General features: G+C 37.7%; 1 protein-coding gene across 1 annotated transcript in view; it reads right to left on the reverse strand.

The window, feature by feature from the left end:
- MORC4 (MORC family CW-type zinc finger 4) overlaps positions 1 to 27,119 on the reverse strand; it is a 50,917-nt gene that overhangs the window by 9,618 nt on the left and 14,180 nt on the right. The window contains exons 6-14 of the mRNA XM_082610225.1: positions 25,255 to 25,387; positions 24,794 to 24,922; positions 21,956 to 22,075; positions 20,451 to 20,551; positions 11,658 to 11,756; positions 7,960 to 8,088; positions 5,968 to 6,036; positions 5,520 to 5,571; positions 3,962 to 4,137 (exon numbers count right to left, since the gene is read on the reverse strand). Coding sequence (XP_082466351.1) covers positions 3,962 to 4,137; positions 5,520 to 5,571; positions 5,968 to 6,036; positions 7,960 to 8,088; positions 11,658 to 11,756; positions 20,451 to 20,551; positions 21,956 to 22,075; positions 24,794 to 24,922; positions 25,255 to 25,387 — 1,008 coding nt within the window. The remainder of the gene's footprint in view (positions 1 to 3,961; positions 4,138 to 5,519; positions 5,572 to 5,967; positions 6,037 to 7,959; positions 8,089 to 11,657; positions 11,757 to 20,450; positions 20,552 to 21,955; positions 22,076 to 24,793; positions 24,923 to 25,254; positions 25,388 to 27,119) is intronic.

The following is a 27,119-nucleotide window of genomic DNA, read 5'->3' on the forward strand; positions in this document are numbered from 1 at the left end:
CCACTGGATATATGTGTGGCTTGGAGGCTGCTATCACAGTTCAAGGAATTCATGTTTCTACCCCACATTCAGCCAGGTAGTAGTAGCTTGGATTTTCCCTCTCCAATCACCTCTGACCCCTGGGTCAGAGTAGCTTACTGTTCATCCAGTGGTTGATTAGAAGTTGTGCTTAAGTCCCTAGTATCAGTGAGGCTCCTGCTCTCTGTTGTTTGATCTGTGTGAGGCTTGGGGACTGCATTCAAGTCCACCTTGTGTCCTGAATGAGTGTGGTCTTGTGCTTATGCACAGCCTTCCTAACCGCCAGGGTTGACTATGATCCCAGGAGTGCTCTTCTTGGCTATCTTTTTGCTTGGTTCTCTCTGTTACCAAACTTATGATTATGCAGCCATTTTGCTTGTTGTAACTTGCATCAAGGAGCTATGAGTGCCCTCGTAATTGTTTGCCACTAAGATTTCCATTGTTTGTGACAATGCCCTTAGGAATGGAATTCTTCATGATCTGTTCCACACAAAGTCAGTTCTCCCTAAGCAGAACCTCTGTGCCACTGTGCAAGAGCCGATGGCAGGGACAGTGAGTGGTCAACTCTCTAAGAGGAAAACCTTTTCTTTACAAATGGGTGCTGGGATGGTTTTTGGCTTGCTCCTTCCGGCACGAAGCTCTGCCCTATAAGTAAGCTAGGGCTGGAGCAATAGGAGTCCAGGATTGTCAGCATGCTGTCCCTAGGTGAGTGCTTCCACCCTTTGAGTGGGGGTTGGGTGGGGGAAGAGAGACCCAGTCCTCTTGATTCTGCTTGGAATAGAGCTCCTGCAAGACAGACCTGGGGGATATGAGAAATGTCAGAGGCCTAACCCCCCAGGTGAAACCATAGCTCTAGACTAGGAGCTAGGAAGAGAGAGAGCCCCCAACTTCTTGACCACACCTACCTGGATTAGAGCTTCTTGAGTAGTTACATAGCTTGTAGGGGAATGAGAGCAGGCGAATGCCAAAGATTCTTGCTGTTCTTTCTGAGATTTAATAGATTTTCTTGAATGAATGTTTCTGTACTTGCTGTATGCCCCTAGGACAATTTCTAGGAACTAGGAATGATTGCTTTGTTTTGTTTAATAATTTTTTCCAGTTAAATGGGTACTTGTTGGTGAAAGAGTTCATCACACTACTCATTTTGCCATTCTGGAAGTCTTTCTCAAAGATCATATTTTAAAATGTTAATACTGGCTCTTGAATCAATCTTATTCATTTGCAAAACTGTTTTTCTATTTCTACCTCATGTTTGTTGTGTCAAATATTCCTTTAACTATATTAGAATGTTTTCCTCCTCTCCTTCCACCATTACGATGTAATTTGGATTTTTTTTGGGTTATCCTTGTAAAACATGAAATAATTAGCCTTTGACATGTAGCTTACTCAAAGGTCCTCTAAATATCTAAATAAATTACAGCCACTAATTCTCACCTTTGTCTGTATGCTTATGGTTACTTTAGACCTTAGTTTATACCACTCATATGAAACCTAGCATGTACCAGGGATGCTTACATATATAACTCTGAGTACCATAAGCTCCTTCATCTTTGATTCCATCACTGCCTTAGAACACTGCTTTCATATAGTAAGCACTCAAAGGTATGTATAATGAATGAACAGAAAGGGGACTATTTCCTTTAACAGATATAAGCTGTCTTCCCCTCAAAGGTTATGCTTGCTTACATACTAGCTAAACTTACTCTTTATTGTAGGTCTTCCCCTCCCCTTGCTAGATTCGTGAGACTCACAGAGCTGTTTCCAATGACACCTCTGGAACACCTTCTAGGTCTTATAACCTACTCCACTAGAAATTTTTAAAACATGCTTGGATAATGTAGGCTTTATTTTATCTAGAGTTAAAGAGCTGTACTACATGACCCAAGGACCCTTATCAGCTTCAGGTTTTGATAACGAAGGAGACTTTTGCAACCCCTGACTAAACTTATTATTCCCTTAACATGGTTTTAACAGAAAACCTTGTATATTTTATTAAACTCTTGGGCACCTTAATTTTCCTCTATAAAATTTGAATCCCCCTATATGTGTAGCTTGAAATGACATATCATTTACTGACCTTACATAAAACATATGACTTTAGCAGTATCGATTATCACATATCTCTTGAAAGAACACTATTCTCGAATTAAAATTACACGTAAATAGTCAAAGTACTTTGCCTGTCCTCCAGAGCCAAAACCCAACTCTGGATACAACAGTTCTATAAAGACTCATATAGAAATCCTAATTAAGACTGATGAAGTATGCCACCCAATGGATGTACTGCCATACTGCACTCATAAAATACACACATACATAGGTTAGCATTTGTTATCTCCTCCAGGTTACCAAAATTCACTAGACAGTACCAAAAGAAACACTGAAGAGAAAGGAAAAGTGGTCACAGCAGGGAAAGGACAGCCTTCAAGAGCAATGACACCCTGATACTCCAGTGGCAATTCTGATACATGACCATCTCAAGGAGATCGAGGTAGAGAGGTAACAATGTGCTTCGAAAAAACACAGCACTTTACTGTACACCCCTCCCAACCGAAAAGGGGAGTTGGAAAACTGTGGATGGAAACAGTAGAATTAGACTCAAATCCCTGAGACTGACTAGGCTATATTTCTTACTCTCTTGCTGTATAGATTATTTCTTACTCTCTTGCTGCATAGTTCTATCTCAGAAATAGCTCCTTCAATATGACTCGATTCAACCACTAGTTACTGAGTACCTACTCTCTTCCAAGGCACTATTCTTGATGCTTTCATACAGATTCTCACTTAACTCCTTTAGAGTTCTCCTAGTTTTTCTCCTAACAGTTTACTTCTTCTTGAGACATTTTGTTCATGCTCGGGGTGACATGGGGTTCCTTCAGTATCTACAGGGCTTAATTGTGGAAGAATCACTGAACAGGGGACTTGCACACATAAAGAGATGTTTGTCTAGGTATAAGAAGCTGAAAAGACCCACCTAAGAAGCAAGAAAGAAGGAAAGGAATCAGTAACATTGGCAGGGGCGGGGGCAGGAGTCATTTTTACCCTATTATATATTCCACTGCTTTTTTCCTACAGTATGTTAGGAAAATATCCAAACTGAAAAGGGTTAATGAAAACTTCACAACCAACTATTTAACAGTCATATTATTGAGGACTATAGAAGGTTCTACTGTTAGAGAACAACTCTGTACCTTCCCTATGGCTTGGCCCTGCCCAAAGTGAGAAGCACAGTGGCGAGGAGAAAGCAAGTCATAAATAGCAGTCCTGAGTTCCAGTCTCGTGGCAGCATAGGGGCAGTCATACCTTTTAGTGCTTCAAATATTCCTGATGTTTAAGAAAATTTCTGTTGTAAAGACTAACAAAATAATATTGATAAGGTGCTAGAAGATGAACAAGTAAATCCCAAGACTAAACTTATACTAAAAATTTACCCTAGAAAACAATGAACTAGAAGGCTTACCTAATGGCACAAACTTCTAATACTTATTTTTATATGTGGCTAACATGTGCTAGGCCTACAGGGCTGCACAGGATTTCAATATTCCTAAACTTAAGGAAAGAAACAATGCTTATCTATGTAATGTTACCTTACATTTGTATAGTACATTACGCTTTTCAAAGGGTTTTCATGTCCATTATTTCACTTACACAATTCCCAACATAATGTGAATACATAATCCATAAAAGAGCATTTGTCAGATGATGATCACATCAAAAAAGTAAAAAAAGAAAAAGATCGACAGACTTGACATGACAGTTATAATGCTGAAAAATGGGGGATACATGCAACATACAATTCTATCAACCCAAAATGGTGTTTCTCCTTCTGAACTCCATGCCAGGCCTTAGGAAAAACATAAACATTATAACCATACCAATTTATTTTACCGGTAAACAAACCCTGAGGCTTATTACTGAAGAGAATCTATGTTTTTTTACCCACCTGGAAAACTGGAAAACACTGGAATCCAGAGGCTTAAGTTGAAGAGAAGGTGCTCTGCTTTCTTCTCCAACAGATGAAAGCCGGCTAGGGCTATCAATTCCCTCATATTCAATCGTCTTATTATTCAAGTCATCCATATCTTGAATAGAAGGGATCTTGAGTGGATTAGTGAATACCTAGCAAAGAAAGAAACAACTCATAAAAAATCCCAATTTCAAACTAAATACCAAAGGATGAGTCAATCCTTCTGATGCTAGGAAAGAACACTTGGCCAAATAAAAACGAACTGTTTCCTACACAAAACAAACAGCGCGCGGTAATGTACACTAGAACACTGACCCCAGGCACGTTCAGTTATAACCTTATCAACTGGACACGAACAGACCTCCCCAACTCACTTATTGGCTCCTAGAGTCATCCCACCCGCAACACAAACCCAGGCCCCCTAGTCACTGTCTAATTCTCTCTTGTGACCCAGTTTAAGGCTGGGTTTTCACTCCTCTGAGCTCTGTGATGAGGGAAGGGATGGAGGGAGTAAGCACTGCAGCAAGGGCCTGTGCTGGTCTTGGAGAAATGCATGCGAGAGACTAATATATATTCATATTGCACACACACAGAGACATGCATCTGGGATCTTGTGGGAGATCCAGCTTATGAAGATAGTATGAATGATGAAGGTGAAGGAGTATAAAGGGGAGGTAAACTGAATGAGGACAGGGCGGTCCAGGAAATCTCACAATCTCTAGATCAGACTATTAAGCCAAGACATGAGGGTATGCAACCTGTTTATTAATACACCTGGGTCTTGGAAGGATATCAGAGGAAGAATTAGTATTTAATTGCCTCTATCCTCACCAGTCTGACCTACCCTGACTGAGTGGGTGGAAGGTGAATCTAACATGCTACTAGCAGATATCTCTGGGAAAAAGGGTCAAGAGGAAAATCATGCAGAAAGGCAAGGTTGGGTGGGGAAGATATATGGGTGCTATGGTGGCTGTCAGGAAAGGAGTGTCCCTGAAAGGACGGCCAACCTTATTGCACCCTTCAGCGTCCGGAGCTGGGCAACCATGTCCGAGAGACAGTGCTCCTGAAAATTCAAAACAGCAGAGTCTTTATAAAGCCAGCCAGCCTGAAAGCAGGGATAGGGAGGGGCACAAAGAACCACCCCTTCTTCCCAAGAGGAAGGAGAAAGGAGTCACCCCTGAATCCTGGAAGAAAGGAGACTGAGGAAAACCAGACACTCAACAGGAGCAGCCTGTATGAGGATGGAACATAGCCCTGAATATTCTGTGACACCGAATGTGACATTCACACTGTCCAGAATCAGTACTGAATCCAAATCTGGGCAATAAATGATTTGGCTTTTCTATTTTTGGTGATCTGAACATCAGTAACAGTAGATCAAAGCAAAATCAAAAGATCCAGTGAAAAAAAAGACCACCAGAACAACTGGTTTGTTATTTCTATGCAGCTTTCAAGAGTGCTGCTTCCTTCAACCTATGTCCTCTGTTGGGGAAAATTTTGTGTAAGAAAAGCAAGAGGGTGGACTGTCTCTCACCTGGTGGCTCTCACTTTCCACTGGTACCTTCTTCTTCTCAACAGTTTGATCTCTAGGAGAAGATAAAAGGGCTATTTAGTCCACTCATGAAATTTCTCAGTCTGAAATGGATTACCAATTATAGACTTAGGTTATAATGTTCCTTCTAAACTAGAAATAGTGTGAGCCTTGTTGAGTAACTAAGTGTTCCTTCCTGAACTCTGCTACTGAAGAGAGATTTCAAATGCCCTATCAAAAGGTGGGGGGAAGAGGGAGAGAGGTTAAAGTCAATCACTAGTTGAGACATTCAGGAGATGATTAGAAAGAATAAAGAACTGGAAGACCAGAGAAGTGAATAGGGAAATCATTAAAAAAAAATCATCTCTCTTCTCAAAATTCCCCTGTCCTATTAGGAAGGGTCAGGCTCCTCTACCGTATGATATAGAGTACCACCTCGGGTATACTCAACTGTTTCTTAGCTTTGCTCAAGTACAGGTCTTCATCAATGAGTTCTTGTTCCTCTGGAACAGAGCACCTCCTGCAGTACAGAGAATAAATCATCTTTCAGAAACAAAATGTGCCCTTCACTGTTACCCTTTACTTTCCTCACGACTATGACAAGGCAGGTTAACCACCCTCTAACATTACAGAGTTCATATTCCACCCACATTACAAAACCTGTGTGCAGGATAACATGTAGCAATTCTCTTTTCAAGGCATATCATATCATTATTTTTGGTGTATACATCACCATTCTCCCAAGACACTCAAAGTACTAAAGCATAATCTCTAGTTCTACACAGTGAAGTTCAAGCACAAGAGAGACTTGCTTGAGGTTCCATACAAAGAGAATATTGCTGAGACTAGAACCGAGGTCTTTTGCTTCATTTGCTAAGAAAGTAATTCCCAAGGTGCCATCTAGAAGCAGGAGCATCCCTAGACTATGTGATGATGCCTGAAGAGGAAAATCAGAGGCTATGATAGAGAGCAGCAAGAAGCGACTAGGAGCTGACATTGTAAAAGGAACAGAACAGACACTAGCAAAGAGGAGAAAAAGAGAATTCTATAAATGAAAAGACTAGATGTAAAGCACGAGGAAGAGAATTTTAGGAGTAAAAGCTGAAAGGAGTACTAGAAAATGTAGTCAATGGACAAAAGCAATCCTAGAAATAAACAAAAATTAATAATAATTGGAAACCCTATGTTATACCCATTTTATTAGGGCACAGAGTGTCCTGGAAGGCTATATCTCTTGGACTAAGTATAGACTGATAGCATATATATAGGATTCAAAAATGAGACTTCTAAGCGCTCAGTCCTACTTTTTTTTTTTTTCGCAGTATGCGGGCCTCTCACTGTTGTGGCCTCTCCCGTTACAGAGCACAGGCTCTGGACGCGCAGGCTCAGTGGCCATGGCTCACGGGCCTAGTTGCTCCACGGCATGTGGGATCTTCCCGGACTGGGGCACAAACCCGTGTCCCCTGCATCAGCAGGCGGACTCTCAACCACTGCACCACCAGGGAAGCCCTCAGTCCTACATTTTAATCACACAACCCTAAGAGATACTTAGGCACATCTGGAGACTACGGGGAAATGCTTGCTCATTACAGACCTGGACTTCGTTTATTTCATTTCCTCCATTTTAAACATTTTTTTTCTAAAAAGCATACTCTGGTTTAGTACCTTTTTTCTATCAGCATTTATTCTGCAGAAAAAAGTTAAGAAAGTCACAGCTGAATTGAAGCAAACTGAGTTATTATTATCAACCTGTGTGACTAAGTCATATAAAAATATTTGTTAAATTGAAATGAATACCCATGGATATGACAGGCACTATCTAGATGTTAGCTGCTTCAAGAAACACATGGTATATTAGAAAGACAAACATGTAAACAACCTGCATTGAATGTACGATAGGTACTACAACAGATGCAAGTATAGGAAGCATATGAAGAAAACTGTCAACTCAACCTGAAACGTAAATCCCTTGTTCTCAAATAATTTATAATCTCTTGAAGAACCCAAGTATATATATATGAAAAACATCCAAAAAATTCAAACAGTATGTGAACAAATGTGAAGAATTAAATACCACAGGAAGCCAGAGTAAAATAACTGCAAACTACTGTCAACTGGAGAAGTATCACACAAAATACTTAAGCTTACCAGATGGATATGATTTAGATAGGCAGATGGAATACAGAAAGTCACTGTAAGCAAGTGGAATGACAGTATCAAGTCATGGAGATGGGAATACGTATGGCATGTGTGGGGAAGAGTGAAGCCACAGGCCTGCTAAAGCAGAAGGTTTGTGTTGAGATACAATGAATAGGTAGAGTGGGACCTGTTAGCATAGGGGCTTGAATGCCAGGGTGAAGAGTGTGGACTTGAGATGAAAAGTGTTTTAGGATACAGAGACAAATCAGGAGTTCTCTGAAATAATACTGAGTCTTAACCTTACCTGTACTTTGGATGTGAATTATAGTAACAAAACCATCTTGCAGGTAATGTAGATGGATCAACCTTGCCAGGAAGCTTCCTCCATTTAAGACACTCATCACACTGTACCCATGTCTGGTCAGGAATCTTCCTGAATGAAGGAAAACAGAAGTATGACTGTGTATATCCTAGCTCTATACTCTGTCTTACATTAGAAAAGCATACCCTAAAAGTGAAAGAGCATGATTTTATATATGAAATGTGTTAGAAATGTTATTGTCCAGGTGTCCAAAATGTATATATATTAAACTTCACAGATAAAATAATGATAGGACTAGACCAGATATGGATATGAAAAATAGTAGCAAGTTTTAACATGGTGAGCTACCATATTACAGAGGTCAATAGTACTTACCTTGGAATCTTATCCTTAAGCAAACAAAAGGATAACTTTAAAATTTATTAATCAGCAAAAAGTTTTATATATATTACAATATTACTAAAAAATAAGACTGATAGAATCATTTTATTTGCTTCTATCCAATCCCGTGATAGATTTGAAATGCATTTGTGAGAGTCATTGAAGCACCGTCATTAAAATGACTCCCCCATTTCCCTGCAGGCTCCCTAGTCCTCCTTTTTTTTCCTTTCAAGAAGTCTTTGTTCATACTTAAATCAAAATCAATATTAGGTTGATATTCCCAAAGTTAACCTTAAAAAGTAACATAAATCTGATTAAATTTCATAACTAGAAATGGTGGCTCCAGTTCAACAACTGGGTTAAGTTATGAAGAGAAAATTCTTCCAGAGTTCTACTCTTAAAACACATGCCCATTCCCATCTCTTCTAGGAAGTGTAACCCAGTCACCTACACCTTAGAATAAATTTGTTTCTCTGTAAGAGGAGATGATCATTATATATTAGAAGTAGTCAGCATCTAATATGTGAAAGGCAGACCAGAGTGGGAAGGAGGAAGGCTGGAGAAAAGACAGAAAGAGGGTAGAGGGACACCTAGGGCCAATTTGAAAAACATGTAATTTAGACTATAAGATTTTGTGTATGTTACATTTACACTGCTCTTATACTAGACATTTCAATAGAGTGGTATGATTCTTTTATGTCTTAGTTCAATATTTTTCTTATCTTTTTAAATGGTGCTTTTTTTCTAGTTATAAAAGCAATATAAGCTCATATAGAAAATACAGAAAGATATAAAAAAAGTAAAAGGTGCCCATAAGTCTACCACTCAAATACAATGCCCTCTTCTTGTTCAAAACTGTTTTAACAAAGAGAATTCATACACATTCTTGGATATATAGCTTCCTATCTCCTAGCTACAGGCTGCTCCAGCCTTGCAACCTCTAAACTCTAAGCTCAAGCCTGACCTCTGGTGTCTAAATATTTCTGTACAGTCACTGTTTTATTTAGAGCCAGAGAAAGGAGTTTCAGCCGTAGTGGAAGGGGAGAGGAAAGGTCATATTAGCTTTGGTTTTACATGCACACACACAGAAGAGTCTCATGCAGGAGCGTGCCAATATTACTCTCTTGGGGACAAGCATTAGAGATGGTAACTCTCTGCCTCAGGTTACGTGCAGACCATGGTAGATCCTCCCATCCAGGCAGATAGGAGAGACTTTTAGCTTGTGCTTGCAATAAATAGGTAGTTGAAGGGGCTATGCCATATTTTCATTGCATCCTTCCAGAAGAGTGTCGTGGTTGAGGACCTGGGTTTGGGGGCCTGACTGCCTATATTTGAACATAAGTGGATCTACCACTTTCTACTTTTCCAATCTTGAACAACTTACTTAAGCTCTCAGTGTATCAGTGCCTACATTTGTAAAGAAGTAATAATATCATCTGTCTATCTCATAGGGTTGTTGTGATGATTAAATAAATACATGTAAAGAACTTAGACCAGTGTCCAGCATGTAAGTACTCAATAGATAACCATCATTCTACCTACAGAAAAGGTTGTATAACATACATAAACACACTCCAGCAATATATGAACATCTGTTTCATTGCATTAATCACTGCTTATTTAAAAGGCAAAAAAAGGCATCTCAATTTGCATTTCTTTGAAAACCATGGATGTTGGACAGGAGTAGAGATCTTTAGAATAAGATATAGTGATATTCATACAGCAATCATGTTGCATTTAAAACAAAATTTTATATCAAACATTTGTCTGATTATTTCCATTTTTAAAGAAACATGGGTGCCTACCCCAAAATGAACCTCTAATCTTTGTCTTGATGGTATAATTGACTGTATACATGTTGTTACACATCCTATCCTGTATATTATGCTCCTTTCCTGGCCTACTAAGGCATTTCATCCTGATCCACCATTCTGTGTGTAATTTCCTGTCTTAGATTCAATAAATTCTACATCTGTTTCTGACATGCTGGGTTCTCTACTTCTAGTCTCAAATTTTTTGGTACCGTTCCAACAATGTTCGCTAGTAATAAAGAGAAGGGAAATTGGCTAATATTTCTGAACGCCTAAATGCCTACTATATGCCAGGTACTGTGCAAAAAAGGTTATGTCATCTAACTTAATATACTCAGAGAGGTGAAGTGACTTACTTGACCTAAGCTCAACCAACTATTAAGAAGCAGATCTAATAGACTTGTGGTTGCCAAGGGGGAGTGGGTAGGGGAGGGAAAGAATGGGAGTTTGGGATTACCAGAGGCAAACTACTATATATAGGATGGATAAACAACAAGGTCCTACTGTATAGCACAGGGAACTATATTCAATGTCTTGTGACAAACCATAATGGAAAAGAATATGAAAAAGAATATACATATGTATAACTCAGTCACTTTGCTGTACAGAAGAGATTAACACAACATTTTAAATCAACTATACTTCAATAAAATCTAAAAACAAACAAAAACTAAGAGACATTTATCCATGATTTAATTTCATGATTTTTGCCTAATTATTTGAAAGTAGAGAATACACTAGTGATTTATTTAGGGTTTTAAGTAATCATAATTTTTTTTTTAGATGTTGGGGTAGGAGTTTATTAATTAATTAATTTATTTTGGCTGTGTTGGGTCTTTGTTTCTGTGTGAGGGCTTTCTCTAGTTGTGGCAAGCGGGGGCCACTCCTCATTATGGTGCACGGGCCTCTCACTATGGCGGCCTCTCTTGTTGCGGAGCACAGGCTCCAGACATGCAGGCTCAGCAGTTGTGGCTCACGGGCCCAGCTGCTCCGCGGCATGTGGTATCCTCCCAGACCAGGGCTCGAACCTGTGTCCCCTGCACTAGCAGGCAGATTCTCAACCACTGCGCCACCAGGGAAGCCCAGTAATCATAATTTTTATAGAATTTATGACCTGAAAGCAATTGTAATACATTAGATATTATATTGATACAATAAAAGTTTCAAGTTGTTTATTAAAAAAAAAAGAAGAAAAAGATCTAGATTTTCAATCCAGGAGTGGCTGATTTAAATGGTCATCATCTTCTACTATATCATGCTGCCTGCAGGATAAACTGACAGTACTAAACTCTTCATATTTATGATCCAAATCACAGAAGTGTCAAACCAGAATGAAGAGGTCTAGAGAATGATGAAATTAGTACCTGTGATTTCCTATTTTCAGTTAATTAAACTTCCTTATGTGAAAAGCACCATCTTATCCCATTCCTTCCATTTGCTCCATAGACATTACCCCTAATATTTTTATATTCTAAATTGACTACTCACGGTATTGGCCTGACTATGGCTGAGGTCTCAAAATTCTCTTGGGAGGTCTTTTCCTTCCAATAAGCATTGAGCTTCTGGGCAAGGGCATTTATTGTCAACCTGAAAGAAAAAGAAAGAAATATGTCAATGTTGAGAATTTGTTGAATAATTTTGCAATCTTTAAGATGCTTCCATTTAAGAGAAACCAGCAATTTAGAATATTCAGCATAGGTCTGAACATGTACACTTTCAGAAACTAGGATGGGAATGTACTGCCTTTGTAAATTACATGTCAAAATGACAAAGTCAGTTGAAAAGGTAAGATGGTCACAAGTCCTAAAAAGTACTGTGTTCTCCAAATTTTAGAATCATGGCGAGGGGAGCTGATATTAGAGACAATGATAGGAGACTAAATTGCAGATAAGTTGTTGGGGAGTTATTCAATTGTCAGATGACTACAGGTAAACAATTGAGGACCAAGTTGAAAGGCAGAGGATCAAATACTGCACCTTATCTATTACAAATCAAATACTAACTTAAAAATGTCTATATAGTTCTTCTTTATCTAAATGCTGATCACAGCAGTTATAGCAACAACAGGCAACAAAGTCCCCTTCAACCTTCTACTCTATAGCTGTTAGTGGAGGCTATGTCCCAGTTATGGCTCTTGCCCTTTGTCCTTTATCTCTCTTCCCAAATGAACAACAGCAGACCCAGGGTTAAACAATATAATGTGTAGAAAACCTGAATTTTACTTTTAAAAACTGCCAATTTCTAGTGACTAATTCCTATTTAATTCTACAACCCAGGATTACAACTTAATGTAGAGCTGTACACACCTGAAACACTACAAATTTAGTTTTTAGATCTCTTGACTCCCCGGATAATGCCCCAAAGGTTTTGTAGACCTCTTCTCTCCTTAAGAGGAATTCTTCCTTAATCCCACCTTACTCATAATAAATTAGATTCTGACTACACAGAGAAGATTAAATCATATATGAGTTTCCCTATAAACTCTTATTCCCCTCCAACCTACCAATGTTCCTACCTCTATGTTTATATCCTTCCCTAAAGTCACAGATGAAAAACTATTTCTTGTTTTCTCTTAAAATTTTACTTTAAATCTACTTTTTAAAAAAGATTACATGGGATTCTGGAAAGGTGGTGGAGTAGGAAGCACCAGGAATCTGCCTTCCCATCTAGACAACAATTACACTGGCAGAATCTGTCTAATGTAACTATTTGGAACTCTGGAGTCTACTGAAGACTTATAATTTCCAGGGGAATGCTTGGATGATAGATTGGCAAATTTCAGCTCTTAGCTACCCATCTCCTACCCCAGCCCTGTGACAGGCAGCTGTGCACACATTTCAAGACCAGCTTGCAGGAGCCAGGGTAGGCAAAAAAGACCTTGTCCTCCAAATATTGGGGATCTGTGCTCTGATCTCTGTTTGCCGCTCCTGATCACAGGATAATGTAATCCCATGGTAACCACAAGGGAAATAGCTATAAAATATACACAAAAGGAAATGAGAAGAATTTAAATGTTTCACTACAAAAAAATCAGCTAAACATAAAAGAAGATAGTAATAAAGGAAATGAAGGACAAAATATCTATAAGGCATATAGAAAACAAATAGCAAAATGACAGTAGTCCTTTCTTATCAGTAATTGCTTTAAATGTAAATGGATTAAACTCTCCAAAAGACACAGAGAGATGGGTAAAATAAAAAAATGACCTAAATATATGCTGTCTACAGGAGACTAACTTTAGATACAAAGACACAAATAGGGTGAAAGTGAAAGGATGGAAAAGGATATTCCATGTAAATAGTAACCAAAAGAGAGCAAGGGTAGCTATATAAATATCAGACAAAATAGACTATAAATCACAAGAGCTAAAATGGTGAAGCAATCCAAGTGTTCACTGACAAATGAATGGATAAGCAAACTGTAGTATATACATACAATAGAATATTATTCAGCCTTAAAAAAGGAAGGATATTCTGACATACGTACATCATAGATGAAACTTGAGGACATTACATTAAGTGAAATAAGCCAGTCACAAAAAGACAAATACTGTATAATTTCACTTATATGAGGTACTTAGAGTAGTCAAATTCATAGAGGCAGAAAGTAGAATGGTGGTTGCCAGGGGCTAGGAGGAGGTGGGAATGAGGAGTTATTGTTTAATAGGTATAGAATTTCAGTTTTGCTAGATAAAAAGAGTTCTGGAGTTGGATGGTAGTGATGGTTACATAACAATATGAATGTACTTAATACCACCGAACTGTACACTTAAAAATGGTTAAGATGGTAAATTTTATGTTATGTGTATTTTACCACAAAAAAAACTGAAAAATAAAGGAAGTAGATTATGTGGTTTCCAGGGGTTGGAGAGGAGGGGGAATGGGGAGTGACTTCTAATGGACAAGGTGTTTCTTTTTGAGGTGAAGAAAATGTTTTGGAATTAGATAGTGGTGATGGTTGTACAACTTTGTGAATATACTAAAATCACTGAAGTATACATTTTTAAATGGTGACATTTATGGCATGTGAATTATATCTCAATTTAAAAAATAAAAATAAACCTCTGTTCTCATGTACTTGGGCAAAAAATATTGAGGTGACATTTACATAGAGTAAAATTTATCTTTTTAACATGTAGTTCTATCGGTTTTAACAAATGCATACAGTCATGTAACCACCACCTCAATCAAGACACCATTCTCATGTATTTTGAAACCCTATTCCTTCTTGCAAAAACCTGGCTTGAATTCACTGTTCCAGTAATCTCTTTCCTTTTACTTCCCCAATCCTGGTATGTGGTCTATACCCACTATCTCCTCTTCATTCTCCTGTCTTAATCCCGTACAATCTAGTTTCCACTATTGCCACTACACAAAACTGTTCCTTTCCCCAATCTCATTATTCTATCAACGATCCTGTCAATATGCCAGTCTGCTAAATTTGAGGCTTTGAAGTGATCTTTCTTTCCTCTCTTTTATTTCCCTTATCCCATTATTAATTTATCACCAAATTTTTTAATCTTTTTTTCAGTATCTGTCACATACTTCCTTTCTCACAGCTACTCTTATTTCACACCTTCACCCCACACCTAGATTACTCAAATAGCATATAATCCTTCTTTCAATCTATCCTGCACCGTTTCCAGATTTATCAACTGATATAATTCATGTAGAGCACTTTATAAGCCATAAAGCAGTATATAAGTGTAATGTACTATATTCTTAAGATAGAATTGTTTCAAGTCACCCCTCTACTCAAGAATACACAACGAATTCTCATTGCCTAAAGCATCAACTACTCTATCCAATGTCCCTCTAAGACAGAAGTTCTCAAACTATCTCAGTTCATGGTACCTTTAGTGTCCCAAGTTTTTCATGGCACACTTAGGTCTAAAGAAATATGTACTGGTTCCAATTACTATTAAACGGTTATGTCCAAACAACTTAATAAGTATTTATGTACTAAAATTTAGTGTCCATTTGAAAAAATATATGTATATATTTTAAAAATATTTCTGTTTCAATCTTAAATAGCCACAGTTACTTATAATGGAATGGGTATGCCTGTTGGGTATTGTACAACTACTCAAACCTTGGAGTCAAACTGGACACAACTTCCCTCATTTCTTATTCAACACTGATTTTTGGTATTACTTTCTTTTTATCACAGCAATCACAAAAAACCCAGATATGATATAATCAAGAGGAATGTAAACATTTTTGTACCTGAAAGTGGGGTGCTACCATAACAAATACCTAAAAATGTGGAAGTGGCTTTAGAATTGGGCAGTGGGCAGAGGGTGGAAGAATTGGAGGAGCATTACAGAAATTGCCTGGATTGCCTTGAATAGACTGTTAGTACAAATATGGATGTTAAACACCCCACTGGTGAGGGTTCAGAAGGGCAAAGCATGGTCGAGAAAACACAAATTTCCTCAGAGTATATCTAAATCATTGTGAACAGACTGTTAGTAGAATTATGGATGTTAAAATTGTTGCTGGTGAAGGCTCAGAAGGAAATGAGGAACATGTTATTGGAAAACTTGAGGGAAGGTGATCCCCGTTACATACTGGCAGAAAGCTTAGCAGAATTGTGTCCCACAGTTATGTGGAAAGCAGAACTTGTAAATGATAAAATTGGACATTTAGCTGAGGAGACTTCCAAGCAGGCTGTTGAGAGTGTGGCCTGGTGGCTGCTTGCTGCTTATATAAAATGTGAGAGGAAAGAAATAAATTGAGGGAAGAACTGTTGAACAAAAAGGAACCAGGACTTAATGATTTTGGAAATTCTCAGTTTATCCAGACTGCAAAAGATGCTAAAATTTAGAAAGATGCTCTAGAGAAAAAGCCAAGGCAGTGGCTGGACAACCTTTTGCTAATATCTCAGGAAGATCAAAAGGTCAAAGTATTCAGTCACACAAAAAGCTCTCTGAAAAGATTAAACACGTGAATCAGATCTCCACCACCATCTCAGCAGAAGCCAAGAACAGAAATAGGATTATCTAGGAAAGACATGTCAAGAGTCTCTTGTCTGATGGAGTGAATATCCATGATATATACTTGAGACCCATAAGGTTCTTGAGAATGGTATACAAGGACAAAACTGCTAGATTGGACTGAAAGGGACATAGAGAATATAAATGAAAGAAGGCAGTTAGACCCCCAAAACTCTAGAGTTAAGAAACAGGCTGATGAAACTACTCAGCTACAAATACATGCTACCCTTCAAGAAAAAGGAAAAATGAGTCTGTGGGTGGAGCCATGAGGACAGAGAACAAAGCCTTAAATCCAGAGGGTGGAGCTGAAAGCCCCAGAAGAGTATTCCCAGGCCTTGAAGTTGTTGTTTTTTTTTTTTTTTTTTTGCGGTACGAGGGCCTCTCACTGTTGTGGCCTCTCCTGTTGCAGAGCACAGGCTCCGGATGCGCAGGCTCAGCGGCCATGGCTCACGGGCCCAGCTGCTCCGCCCCATGTGGGATCTTCCCGGTCCGGGGCACGAACCCGTGTCCCCTACATCGGCAGGTGGACTCTCAACCACTGTGCCACCAGGGAAGCCCCAGGCCCTGAAATTTAATGGAGTTAGCCTGGAAATTGTTTGGAATCTGTGATTCCTTTTTCCTTCATTTTTTCTCCCTGTTTGAACTGGAACATCTATAACTGTTATCCTATGCCTGTCCCACCATTATATTTTGGGAGTAAATACAAGAAAACAAAAAGACACACATCTGCAGATGGAGAGGAATTTTACCCCAAAATGCATCAGACTCAGAGTATCATCCATACCTGATTTAGATGAGGAGATTTGGGAATTTTGAGCTGATTACATTAAGAGTTTAGACTGAGCTGATGTAAGAGTCGAGACTTTTGGGGATGTTGGGATGGGGTAAATGTATTCAGCATGTGTGATGTAAGTGGATCTTAAGGGGCCAGAGGGCAGACTGTAGTAGCAGAAAAATGGTCCTCCAAAGATGTCTATGTCCTAATCCCTGAAACCTGTGAATATATTAGATTACATGTCAAGGGGGAAATCAGGTTGCAGATGGAATTAAGGTTACTCATCAGCTGACCTTAAGATAGGGAGATTACCTTGAATTACCAACATAATCATTAAGGGTCCTTAAAAGTGGAAGAGTGAGGCAGAAGAGTCAGAATCAGAGAAGGAGAGCGATGACAGAAGCAAGGTCATCAGAGTGTTATGATGTGATGACGCAACCCACCACTGATGGCTTTGAATATGGATGGAGGAAGAGGGCCATGGGCCAAGGAATACTGGCAGTCTCTAAAAGTTGGAAAAGCCAAGGAAATGGATTCTCCCTTAGAGCCTCCAGAAATAAATGCAGCCTTGCCAACACCTTGATCTTAGCCCAGTGAGATCTATGATGGACTTCTAACCTACAGAACTCTAAGACAATATACCAGTGTTGTCTTAAGGCACTAAGTTTGTGGTAATTTGTTACGACAGCAACAGAAAACAATTTCTATTGCTTAGGCAAGAGTCAATATCACTGTATTCCCCTCGAAAATTTTAAACATCCTGTGGCTCCTCTGTGAGTTCATTATGTGCACCTTGGCACACAGTTTGGGAACTGTGGCTCCAGGACAGGGGTCAGCAAACTACAGCCTGTGGGGCAAATCCAGGCCACTGCCTGTTTTGGTAAACAAAATTGTATTGGACACAGACACCGTTCATTCCTTTATTGTCTATGGCTGCTTTCCTACTACAGCAGAATTGAGTAGTAGTGACAGAGACCATACGGCCTACAAAGCTTAAAATATTTATTTCCTGCCCCTTCACAGAAAAATTTGCCAACCCCTGCCCTAGGACAGGGCCATACTCTATCCATCTGACTTCATTCCCCTTCACTCTACTTACATCCCCTTATCCCCACTCCCCATATTCTTCCCACTCTGAGTTGCTGTCACTTAGCTCACGCTATAATTCCATCCTGGAATTCCCTTCCCTCCCTTTTCTAAACCTGTATCCTTTAGGCAAATCTCAAGTCATACCTTCTACCTAAAACCTTCCCTATCTGTTCTATCAGGGAATGTTTCCTATAGCATACCACTTAGTTTTGATTGATCAAACAGCAAGTTTATTGCTCTCTAAACTGTTTCGTGTCTGTGACAATCCGTCATTACAATTACACTGTGAGCTCCTCAAAGACAGCAACCATGTCTCAAATTTCTCTGGAAAACTCCACAAAATCTAGCCACTGTGTCATGTAGCAGTGAGGTGTTCACTTAGTATGCGTTGACTGCATTTCTTTAGCTGAAATTCACTCTAAAAATGTTGTAAGTTTGAGCCCTGATAGTTGTAGCTGAAATCTGATATCTACAACTATTAAAAGTGATATTACAAATGATTTATTTGTAGACATTCCAGCAGTATGATGGCTGGTATCTCTTATAGCGGTTTTGAAATGTATAATACTCTTAGGATGAGTTTGTGATAGCAGACAACCTTCTCTAATCGCCCTCTCAAATTCCCTAATATTTTAATTAAAGACCTTTTTCATTTAACATAAAATAAATTGAGTAAAAAGGGAAATGCTGCCAGAATTGGGATGAGTTATGCAAATTTATTACCCTCAGAAGACTCTGTATGCAGGATAGTATACTAGTTTTCTGTTTTTAATAAAATGTGTAGCAGATATTAAGCTACTTAAGCCAGAAGTCCCATATGTTTAGCTGAATAAACATACTCTCTATAGAATATCTCCATTTGGTCTCCCCTGCCATTACCTCAAACCCATCATACTGAAACAAAACATCACAAACCAAGCGTCTAATACCTCTAAACTTTAAAAGCTAGATTGGGGGGTGGCGGAGACGGCTTAAGAGGATGTTACATAATTTTTAATATCTAACATTTGGATTTCACAAATCTTAACTATTTGGTTAATTACCAGAAATTCTCTATTCCTTTCACTCAAGAGAAACAGAATGACTTGGCTCTGAGACTTTTGTCAAACTGATGTCATTTCTAAACTTTCACTCTTGTGAGTCAAGTCCTAGTCAAAGATCTCCATTATGTGACAGACTCATATTTAAAAGAGCATTTTACTTAAACTAAGGGCAGGTAGTTATTATAATCATTGAGTAGCCCGAGTGACCAAGAACCAATTACCTTGAAATTAATCTGGGGTTGTCATCCAAATAGTTCTCTGTCAAATACTAAACCTAAAATTCTTATGGTTTCATATAAACTAAGGCACAACATTTAACTAATTTTATTACAGTTTTGGACACAAAACAAAAGAGATTTGGGGAAATACTTTTCCCCCACTCTAAGAAAAGATTTGCTACTTAGATTTCTAGAAAAATGACACCAAATGTCCTCATGCCTTCTTTCTCCATCCTCCCAGAACACCCTTTGCCCTTTCAAATACTTCCCTGTGCTTAGAATTTCCTCGCCCTCTTCATCCACCTAGCAAACTCCAATTTTTCCTTGAAGTTTAAGCTCAAACATATTCTGCTCTGTGAATCCCTTTAGGCATATTTAAAGCTTCTTCCCATTTGGCATACATCCCCTATTAAAGCAACTATTCTATAGGTATTTACGTTTCTTATTTACATATATCTCGTCCTATTTGTTCATAGGCATCAAGGATTCTTAACTTTCATTCTTATGTCCCTAATACCTGGCACATAGGAGATATCTCACAATACTTGATGAAAGAAGGAATGTATGATCCACCCCTCCCCACAAGTTTTAAAACAAACTATTATATCCTGGCTTTAACAACTCCCTTCTTTGTCTCCTAAAAATATCCTTGCTGGTTCAGCCTCAATGTCAAGTTCCTTTCTGATTCTTTATTGGTCTTACCTATTAAATCTAGATGCTTCCGGGAAAACACATGTTTTTCCTGCTGCTCCAATACTTTCCTCTCAATCTGTTCACTGGCTTCAAGGAAATCTTTCGGAACAAACTTCAAACTGCTGCTTTCCCCACAACATATTCAATAACTTCAGATCCACTCATCTCTTTTCATTAAGATCAATTCCAAAGCTCTTTGTTTCACCAAAGTATTTTACTAAATAACCCCTATGCTCTTTCCCTAATTTTTAAAGTTAAGGTTTATTTCAGTTGGGCTCCATACATCAGGTATCAGTAAGCTTTTAATTTAAAAATCAAATCCTTTTATCTTTAATCTTGGAAAATAGATTTAAAAGGATTCTCAGTTAACTTATGTGGCTGGTTTTTAGAGATGATTTTAGAGGTTTCAGAGAATATAATCATATCTGAACAAACCATCAGAAACACCTCAGGTTGGGAGTGACTCACCGGTACTCCTTGGTGTACTCAAAGTCTTGTTTGTTGTAGGCAGGTTTTAAGAAATTGCACTCAATGACTCCAATTACTCCCACACCTTCTCCATGAGTTGGCTTACAAGAAAAATATTAATTTCAACACTTACATTACTGTTGACTGCCTGGAGGCACTTCCTTTTGATTCTAAACAATAATAGAAAGGTTACATAACGTTCACGGGCAAGGAGAGGCCAGGAATATCTAGAGAAACACTGAGAATGTATTCCAATAGACTGCAAGTATTACAATGAACTGGAACCTCTGGCAAATTACAGGGCAGAGATTTTCAAACTGTGATCCATAGATTTCCTAGGATTTTCCAGAGATTAATAGCCATCTCTACTTCACCCACACTACCTACACTTTCATCTGTTTTATATTATGGGACTGCCAGAAGATTTCACTTGAACAAAGAATGATAATGCTAAAAAAAAAAAGTCAAGGTTATATACTTCTGTTCTAAGGAACTAAAACCAAACTCCAAAAATTTAAGGATGCTATATAAATCACACTCCATTAAAATAAACCATTTTTATATATGTATGCCACCAAACAACTGCTAAAGAGAGTCAGACTTGCAGTATTATTAATTACAAGTTGATACAAGAGATTTTTGGATTTAAAATCATTTTTGTATACTTTAATGGAAGGAACTGAGTCGAAGTGTAATTAGACTGGCAAACAAACAAGTTGTATAAAGATGATATAACAATGAAAAGCAATATGGGCTGAAAACTAGCTCTCCTGGGTCATATGTAACTTTGTCCTACTGTGTAATATAAAGCAGTTTATCATTCTTTGTGCTTTAGCAATCTTATCTGTAAAATAGGAATGAATGGGATACTTGTGGATATTACTACTTTAAGTTGTCATCAAAATTTTAAGATGATGGTAATATTTGTATAGTTCAGTTATAGAGTACTTTTGCATAATTTATCCCATTTAAATCTCTCAACCCTGCAAATTGTAAGGTAGGCAGAGCAAGTAAAATTACTATCGTTGTTTCCATTTTACAGGTAAGGAAATTGAGCCTCAGAGAAATTAAACAATGTAGCCAAGATTACATGGCTTTTAGGTGGAAAAGCCAGGCCTCAAATCCTGGTCATAAACCACTACATTTTATACATCTTCCACGATGCCTTACTGTCTCCCCAAGAAAATGGAAAGAGCTACCTCAAACATTAATAAAGTTATACGCATGGCAGAGTTGCTGGTGCTCTAATTCTACCTCTTATTAACAGCTACCTAGAAAATGCATTCAGTAAAACTCCTGGGTTGATTGACATCTATGAAGAATGAGAAGTAGAAAGAGCTTTTGAACACAAGACAGCTCACTGGTAACACAGAATTCCAGGATCAGATTTAACAACTATCTCAAGATGAGTAAAAAGCCATTCATTAGTCTATCCCTTTTGCAAAATTTAAATCCTCTTCCTACTCTTTTCAGCCTTCTATGACAGAGAAGCATTAACTACTCACCTTCACCTGGCATCCCACCTTCTCAAAAGACTTTATGAGGCGGTTGTTATGATACATCATTACTCCAAACTGGTTATTATTCTTGCAAGAGAACCCAAAAGTTATTTTCACCTGCTTATTCTGAGAAAAAAAATCATTAAGGAGACAAACACCAGGAACTTTAGCACACAAAATTTTGCACTATATTACAGCAAAAAACATCAAACACCATTGTATGTAAACTGGTATAACCTTTCTAGAAGGCATTTAAAAAATCAGTAGCAATAGCTTTAAAAATATTCTTAACCTTTGAACAAGTAATTATCTTTCAAGAATTTATCCTACAGAAACAGTCAGAGAAGACCATAAAGGTTTATGAGTTACAGAAATTTATCAGTGATTTATAATGGCTAAAAAAAGATAAATAATTTAGATGTTTGACAATAAGGGAATGACTAAATAAATGTTGGTGTATCCACATGGTCTGTTATGCAGCTCTTAAAATTATATCTTTGAAAAGTATTTGGGAACATTAGGAAATGTTCAGAAAAACAAGTATCATCTAAAAATATATACTATAAATGTATACATTGAAAAGACTATAAGAAAATATATCAAAATACCATCAGTGATCTAAAAATTCATAAATCACAGAATGTTTCTTAACCCTTGCTAATTGCTTAATTTGCTGCTAGGTAAGATACATGGTACAACACAAATTCACAGAGTTATATGCAATAAGGTAAGTCCGGCTAATCATACAAAACACAATGAAAGCAAAACCATGAAGAACAAAACCACTTTTAAAGGTAAAGGACAATAAATAGCCCTGTTGTAATATATTTCATGGGAAGAAGTTAACAAGCTTGGATAAATGAAATAAAGAGAACTAAGTATTATACATAAAACATGAATAATTTATGAGTTTTTAGCAGCTCCTATTTGATTTAAAAACCAAGGTAATAGAGTGAGAAAGATAAAGGAGATAGAGAAACTGAGATTTTCATTAAAACAAATACTAAGAAATCTTCATGTCCAAATGAGTTAAATGAAAACTTATTTTTGTTACTTTTTCAAAAACTGATCTCCATTACCCCCTCTAAGTAACAAGCTACTTGCATCAAATCCATGTGACAAGTGGGTCAGGTATGATATGAAGACATGATATGAGTGGGTACATTAACAGTAATGTTTGGTTCAGAACATATACTGTTCTGGACTCCAGAAGCTCAAATCAAATCTCAAATAAGACCCTATTCCAATGAAAAAACAAAACAGGGCAAAACTGCCCCAAACAAAAAACCAAAATTCTACACCATAAAATTAACATTTTAAAGATAAAGACAGTCAAATTCTTTCTGTTGTGTACTTTTAAATTCTAAATTATGGGGTGGAAGTACACTGGGGTAGGAGATTCCCCAAATTAGAATAAGGAGAAAGGACAAGAGGAGAGAAGGAGCCTTTGCTAACTGAACTGAGGAATAAATAAGTCAGCATCAGTAGTCTTTTCCCTCAGTGACTTTAGGGGAAATTTTATTAGAAGTTTCATTTTACTCATGCCTATAGTGAATTCGTTTAGCCCAAATTCTAATAGGGAAAGGTAACCAGTTTAATGGGAAGGGAGGTTGAGAAGAGCTCAGGTACATTCAGAATGCATGCATAGGAGGTACCCTGATAGAAACCCACAGAAGAAAGAAGCTGGAGGTAGAAATGTGGTATATCCTGAGACAGTAGTTGAAAGTCACTTCTTTAGACTGGCTCTGTTAAACCTATGGCACAAAGATCCTAGCTACATAGTGATATTATAACTAATTTACCTACAGATGCTAACAACGTTAGCTCTGGCTTTGTTAAGCTGGGTTTGTTTAGGGCTTTAAAAAAACCTTTCACAGTAGACAAGGGTTGTGTTCTTCAAAAGGAGAAAATCAATCTGCTTATGAGTAACAACCATATGGCTATTTAAAAAGGGAACGGCATTTTCTAATTTTTGGTCAGGGGAATAAAGACAAAGTAAGCTAGATAATGACTTTGATAAAGCAAACAGAGTGTGAACATGTTTCTTGGGCAAAGAGCTGAGCTTATTACTAGAAAATAAATTACAAGAGCAATTCTTCATAACTGCTTATGAACTCTCACCCTTTCAAAGACTTTTTTGACCCCAAAATCCATCAACAAAGATGGACCTAATTTCCAAAGCTCATCTTAAGATTTCCTCAAGTGTCTGAAATCCATTCCCAGGGCAATGGGGTGGGGTGGAGGGTAGAAGTGAAAATGAGTAATTACTTCTCTGAGTGGCTGCCAATATGAGAAGTACCAAGAAATCCATGTCAAATCTGTTGAAGATTTATCTCACCCTAGAAAATCAACTCTTGATTTCCAATCTCCTAACTTTTATCAACGTAAGTCTGGACTTGTTACAGCAAAAATCATAGTATGTCCAAAAGATGAACAAGTTGTAGTCAACATTTTGCTTATTTCAATCAATGTAATATATATATATAACAAAATTCCAGTACAAACCAAACAGTGTGAATCAGTCCTTATAGCAGAGATTCTAAAACCTGGCTATTCATTTAAATAAATAAATATTTCTTATTAAAAAAAGAGATTTCAGAATCTACTGAACCAGAATCTCTAAAGTCTCAGGATGTTGTATTATTTTAATAATTTCCAGTTGATTTCTGATAAAATTGGCACACAGATTGGCATTCAACAAATACCTCCTTAGACACCTAAAATAGGGTTTGTACTATAACACACATTTTTGAATTGGAAAAGGAAAGGTTTCTGTTTTTCTGTGCCCACTTGGAAATCTAATCCTGAAACAAAGAGGTCAGCTTCATGTAGTTGTAAGGATACTGTGAAGGTAGGTTTATATATATCATATCCTACATTGGCCAGGCTCTTGGCAATCATCTGGGTAGTCACCTTCTTTTGACGCAGAAAAATTTTCATTCGTGGCTTCATATATAGAATGCCACAAAATGCCTATGGAACAGTGAAGGGAAAATTATTACACAATATTGCCAATTCTACTGACATCCCTGTTGCTACCATCTACTGACTGCTAGCAACTGAGATCTAATCTGGGCAAATATTTGACTCAGTTTCTATACCTCGTTATTCTAAATCAACTACCACACTAAGTGCTACTGACTATATTAGCTACATTGTTTCAGTGGAGACAGTGAAAAGGAATCCTAGCATAGGGTCAAAAGGTTGTCATCTTTATATAACTAAAGTGAGATCTTGTTTTATAATATTTTCATGTTACAGGGTATCTTACCTCTCATTGTTGAAGAAAAACCACTCTTACTCACCCGTAAAGAATACTCTGTTTCTGGCAGCTCAGAGGTAATGCCACCAGTCTCTTTTTCTTCTGTGCCAAAGTCTGATACCAGGATATCATACTGATCTGTATCAAAGTCCAACTCAGACTTTCCATCTTTATTTCTGGGTAAAAGAGACAAGTACCAATCTAACAAAAACTGGCTCCAAGGACAAAAATGCACTAGGAACCCAAGAGAAAAGAAACAACATGAGCCAAAACTCAGATACCTATTTCTTTCCCTGACTACCAATTCAAAGGAACTACACATTACTTGCTTTGAAGATCACACAATATTTAAGGGCCTTTCCAGCCTAAACAAATCTACTAAGTTTCATAGAGATGTGATACAAAGCACAGAAGGAAAGAAAAAAAAAAGGAAGGTGGGAATGTCTGTGATCTGATAAATCAAATGGATGCCAGCTATCCTCGAGGCAGGATCTGGAAACAGATCCCAACTTTCTGGGTATTGTTGGGTAGGTCATTCAACATCATTTCCCCCAAATGAATAGATAGATGAATCAAAACCTACTCTTTCTAACTTTAGCAGTAGTATAAGGACTACTAAGATTTCCCCAGATCTAATTCTATTTCTTAGAAGGAAAAAAAAAGGTTGTGACAGAAACAGCATACACTTGTTAGTCTTCTAGAATTACCATTTAAATATAATAGTACTCATACTGTTTTCCTTAGGACCATTTCTTCTCAAAGTCCCTTTGGGTCACCTAAATATGGTCCATTCCAAGACCCTGGGCTACATCACTAACAACGGCCAGGGAAAAAAGGCAAGACCTATCTTTGTTACTGGAAAAAATGCAAAACAAATGTTGGGTTACAGAGAAAAAATACGTATCAGAACAATGGTCCCCCAAATTTGTTCTGTGGGACAGCAGTCCCCCAAGATACTCTTAAATAAGAAATAAAGAGATAAATAAAGCCTGTATAATCAAATAAAATTGAGAAACAATTCCTCGCTCCCAGAGCCACCTCAAGCTCTAGGGACACCTCCCTCATACTGGAGGTTTCAGAAGCTCAGAGCTGCTGTGTTGAAAATGTAGCTCCTTCTTCAGGGCTGAACCAGAGCCACTATGATACGTATCCTGTATAAAGCTCATGTCACTATAATAGTATATCCTGTATTTTGCAGGATAATCCTGACTCTTGCTACCCCACCCCACTCTAACGCAAGTACTCTGAGGAGATTCCCTGTCCTCTCTGGCGCTCACCATTCACCATCCAAGGAAAGGAGGTCTGGAGAAACATTTTTTTTGAAATTGGGAAACACTGCATTCTACATTGCTCTCTTAAACGTTTTCAATGTATTTTGAAATAACATTAGCATATTAAAGCCTCCGAGAAGTCCTACAATAAAGTAACATGGTAAGCTTTGTTTAAGCCAGCTTTTTCCAAAGTTATTGGACCACAGAATCCTTTATTTATATAACACCTAGTACCATATAACTGAGAAACAATATACAAAGAAAAAGTCTGCTTATTGTGTTTAAATCACTGGAAATGGCTCATGAAAATGAGCCTTTATAATATAAATTATATTACTTGAGGTTTTCGCAGTAGGACACAGGAAGATGTAAATTACCTTACTTTTTTTCTTTTTAATGCAAAGTACTTTCTATATAAAGCAGCATGGTTTTTATCTAAGTTTTACCCAACTAAGAAATGAGGCAAAATACTTGACCTATGGAGAAAAAAGAAGAATGAATATATCTGATACTCTGTTCTATTAAACATAAGAGTAACACCTCTATTTTATATTAAAGGTTTTTAGGTTTCAGTGGACACTGTGCTCCATTTAACATGAAAAAGTTAAACAAATGACATATCCCAAAGTATTTCTAG

Source organism: Mesoplodon mirus, assembly GCF_964341445.2.
Source record: "Mesoplodon mirus genome assembly, chromosome: X".
Classification (NCBI taxonomy): domain Eukaryota; kingdom Metazoa; phylum Chordata; class Mammalia; order Artiodactyla; family Ziphiidae; genus Mesoplodon; species Mesoplodon mirus.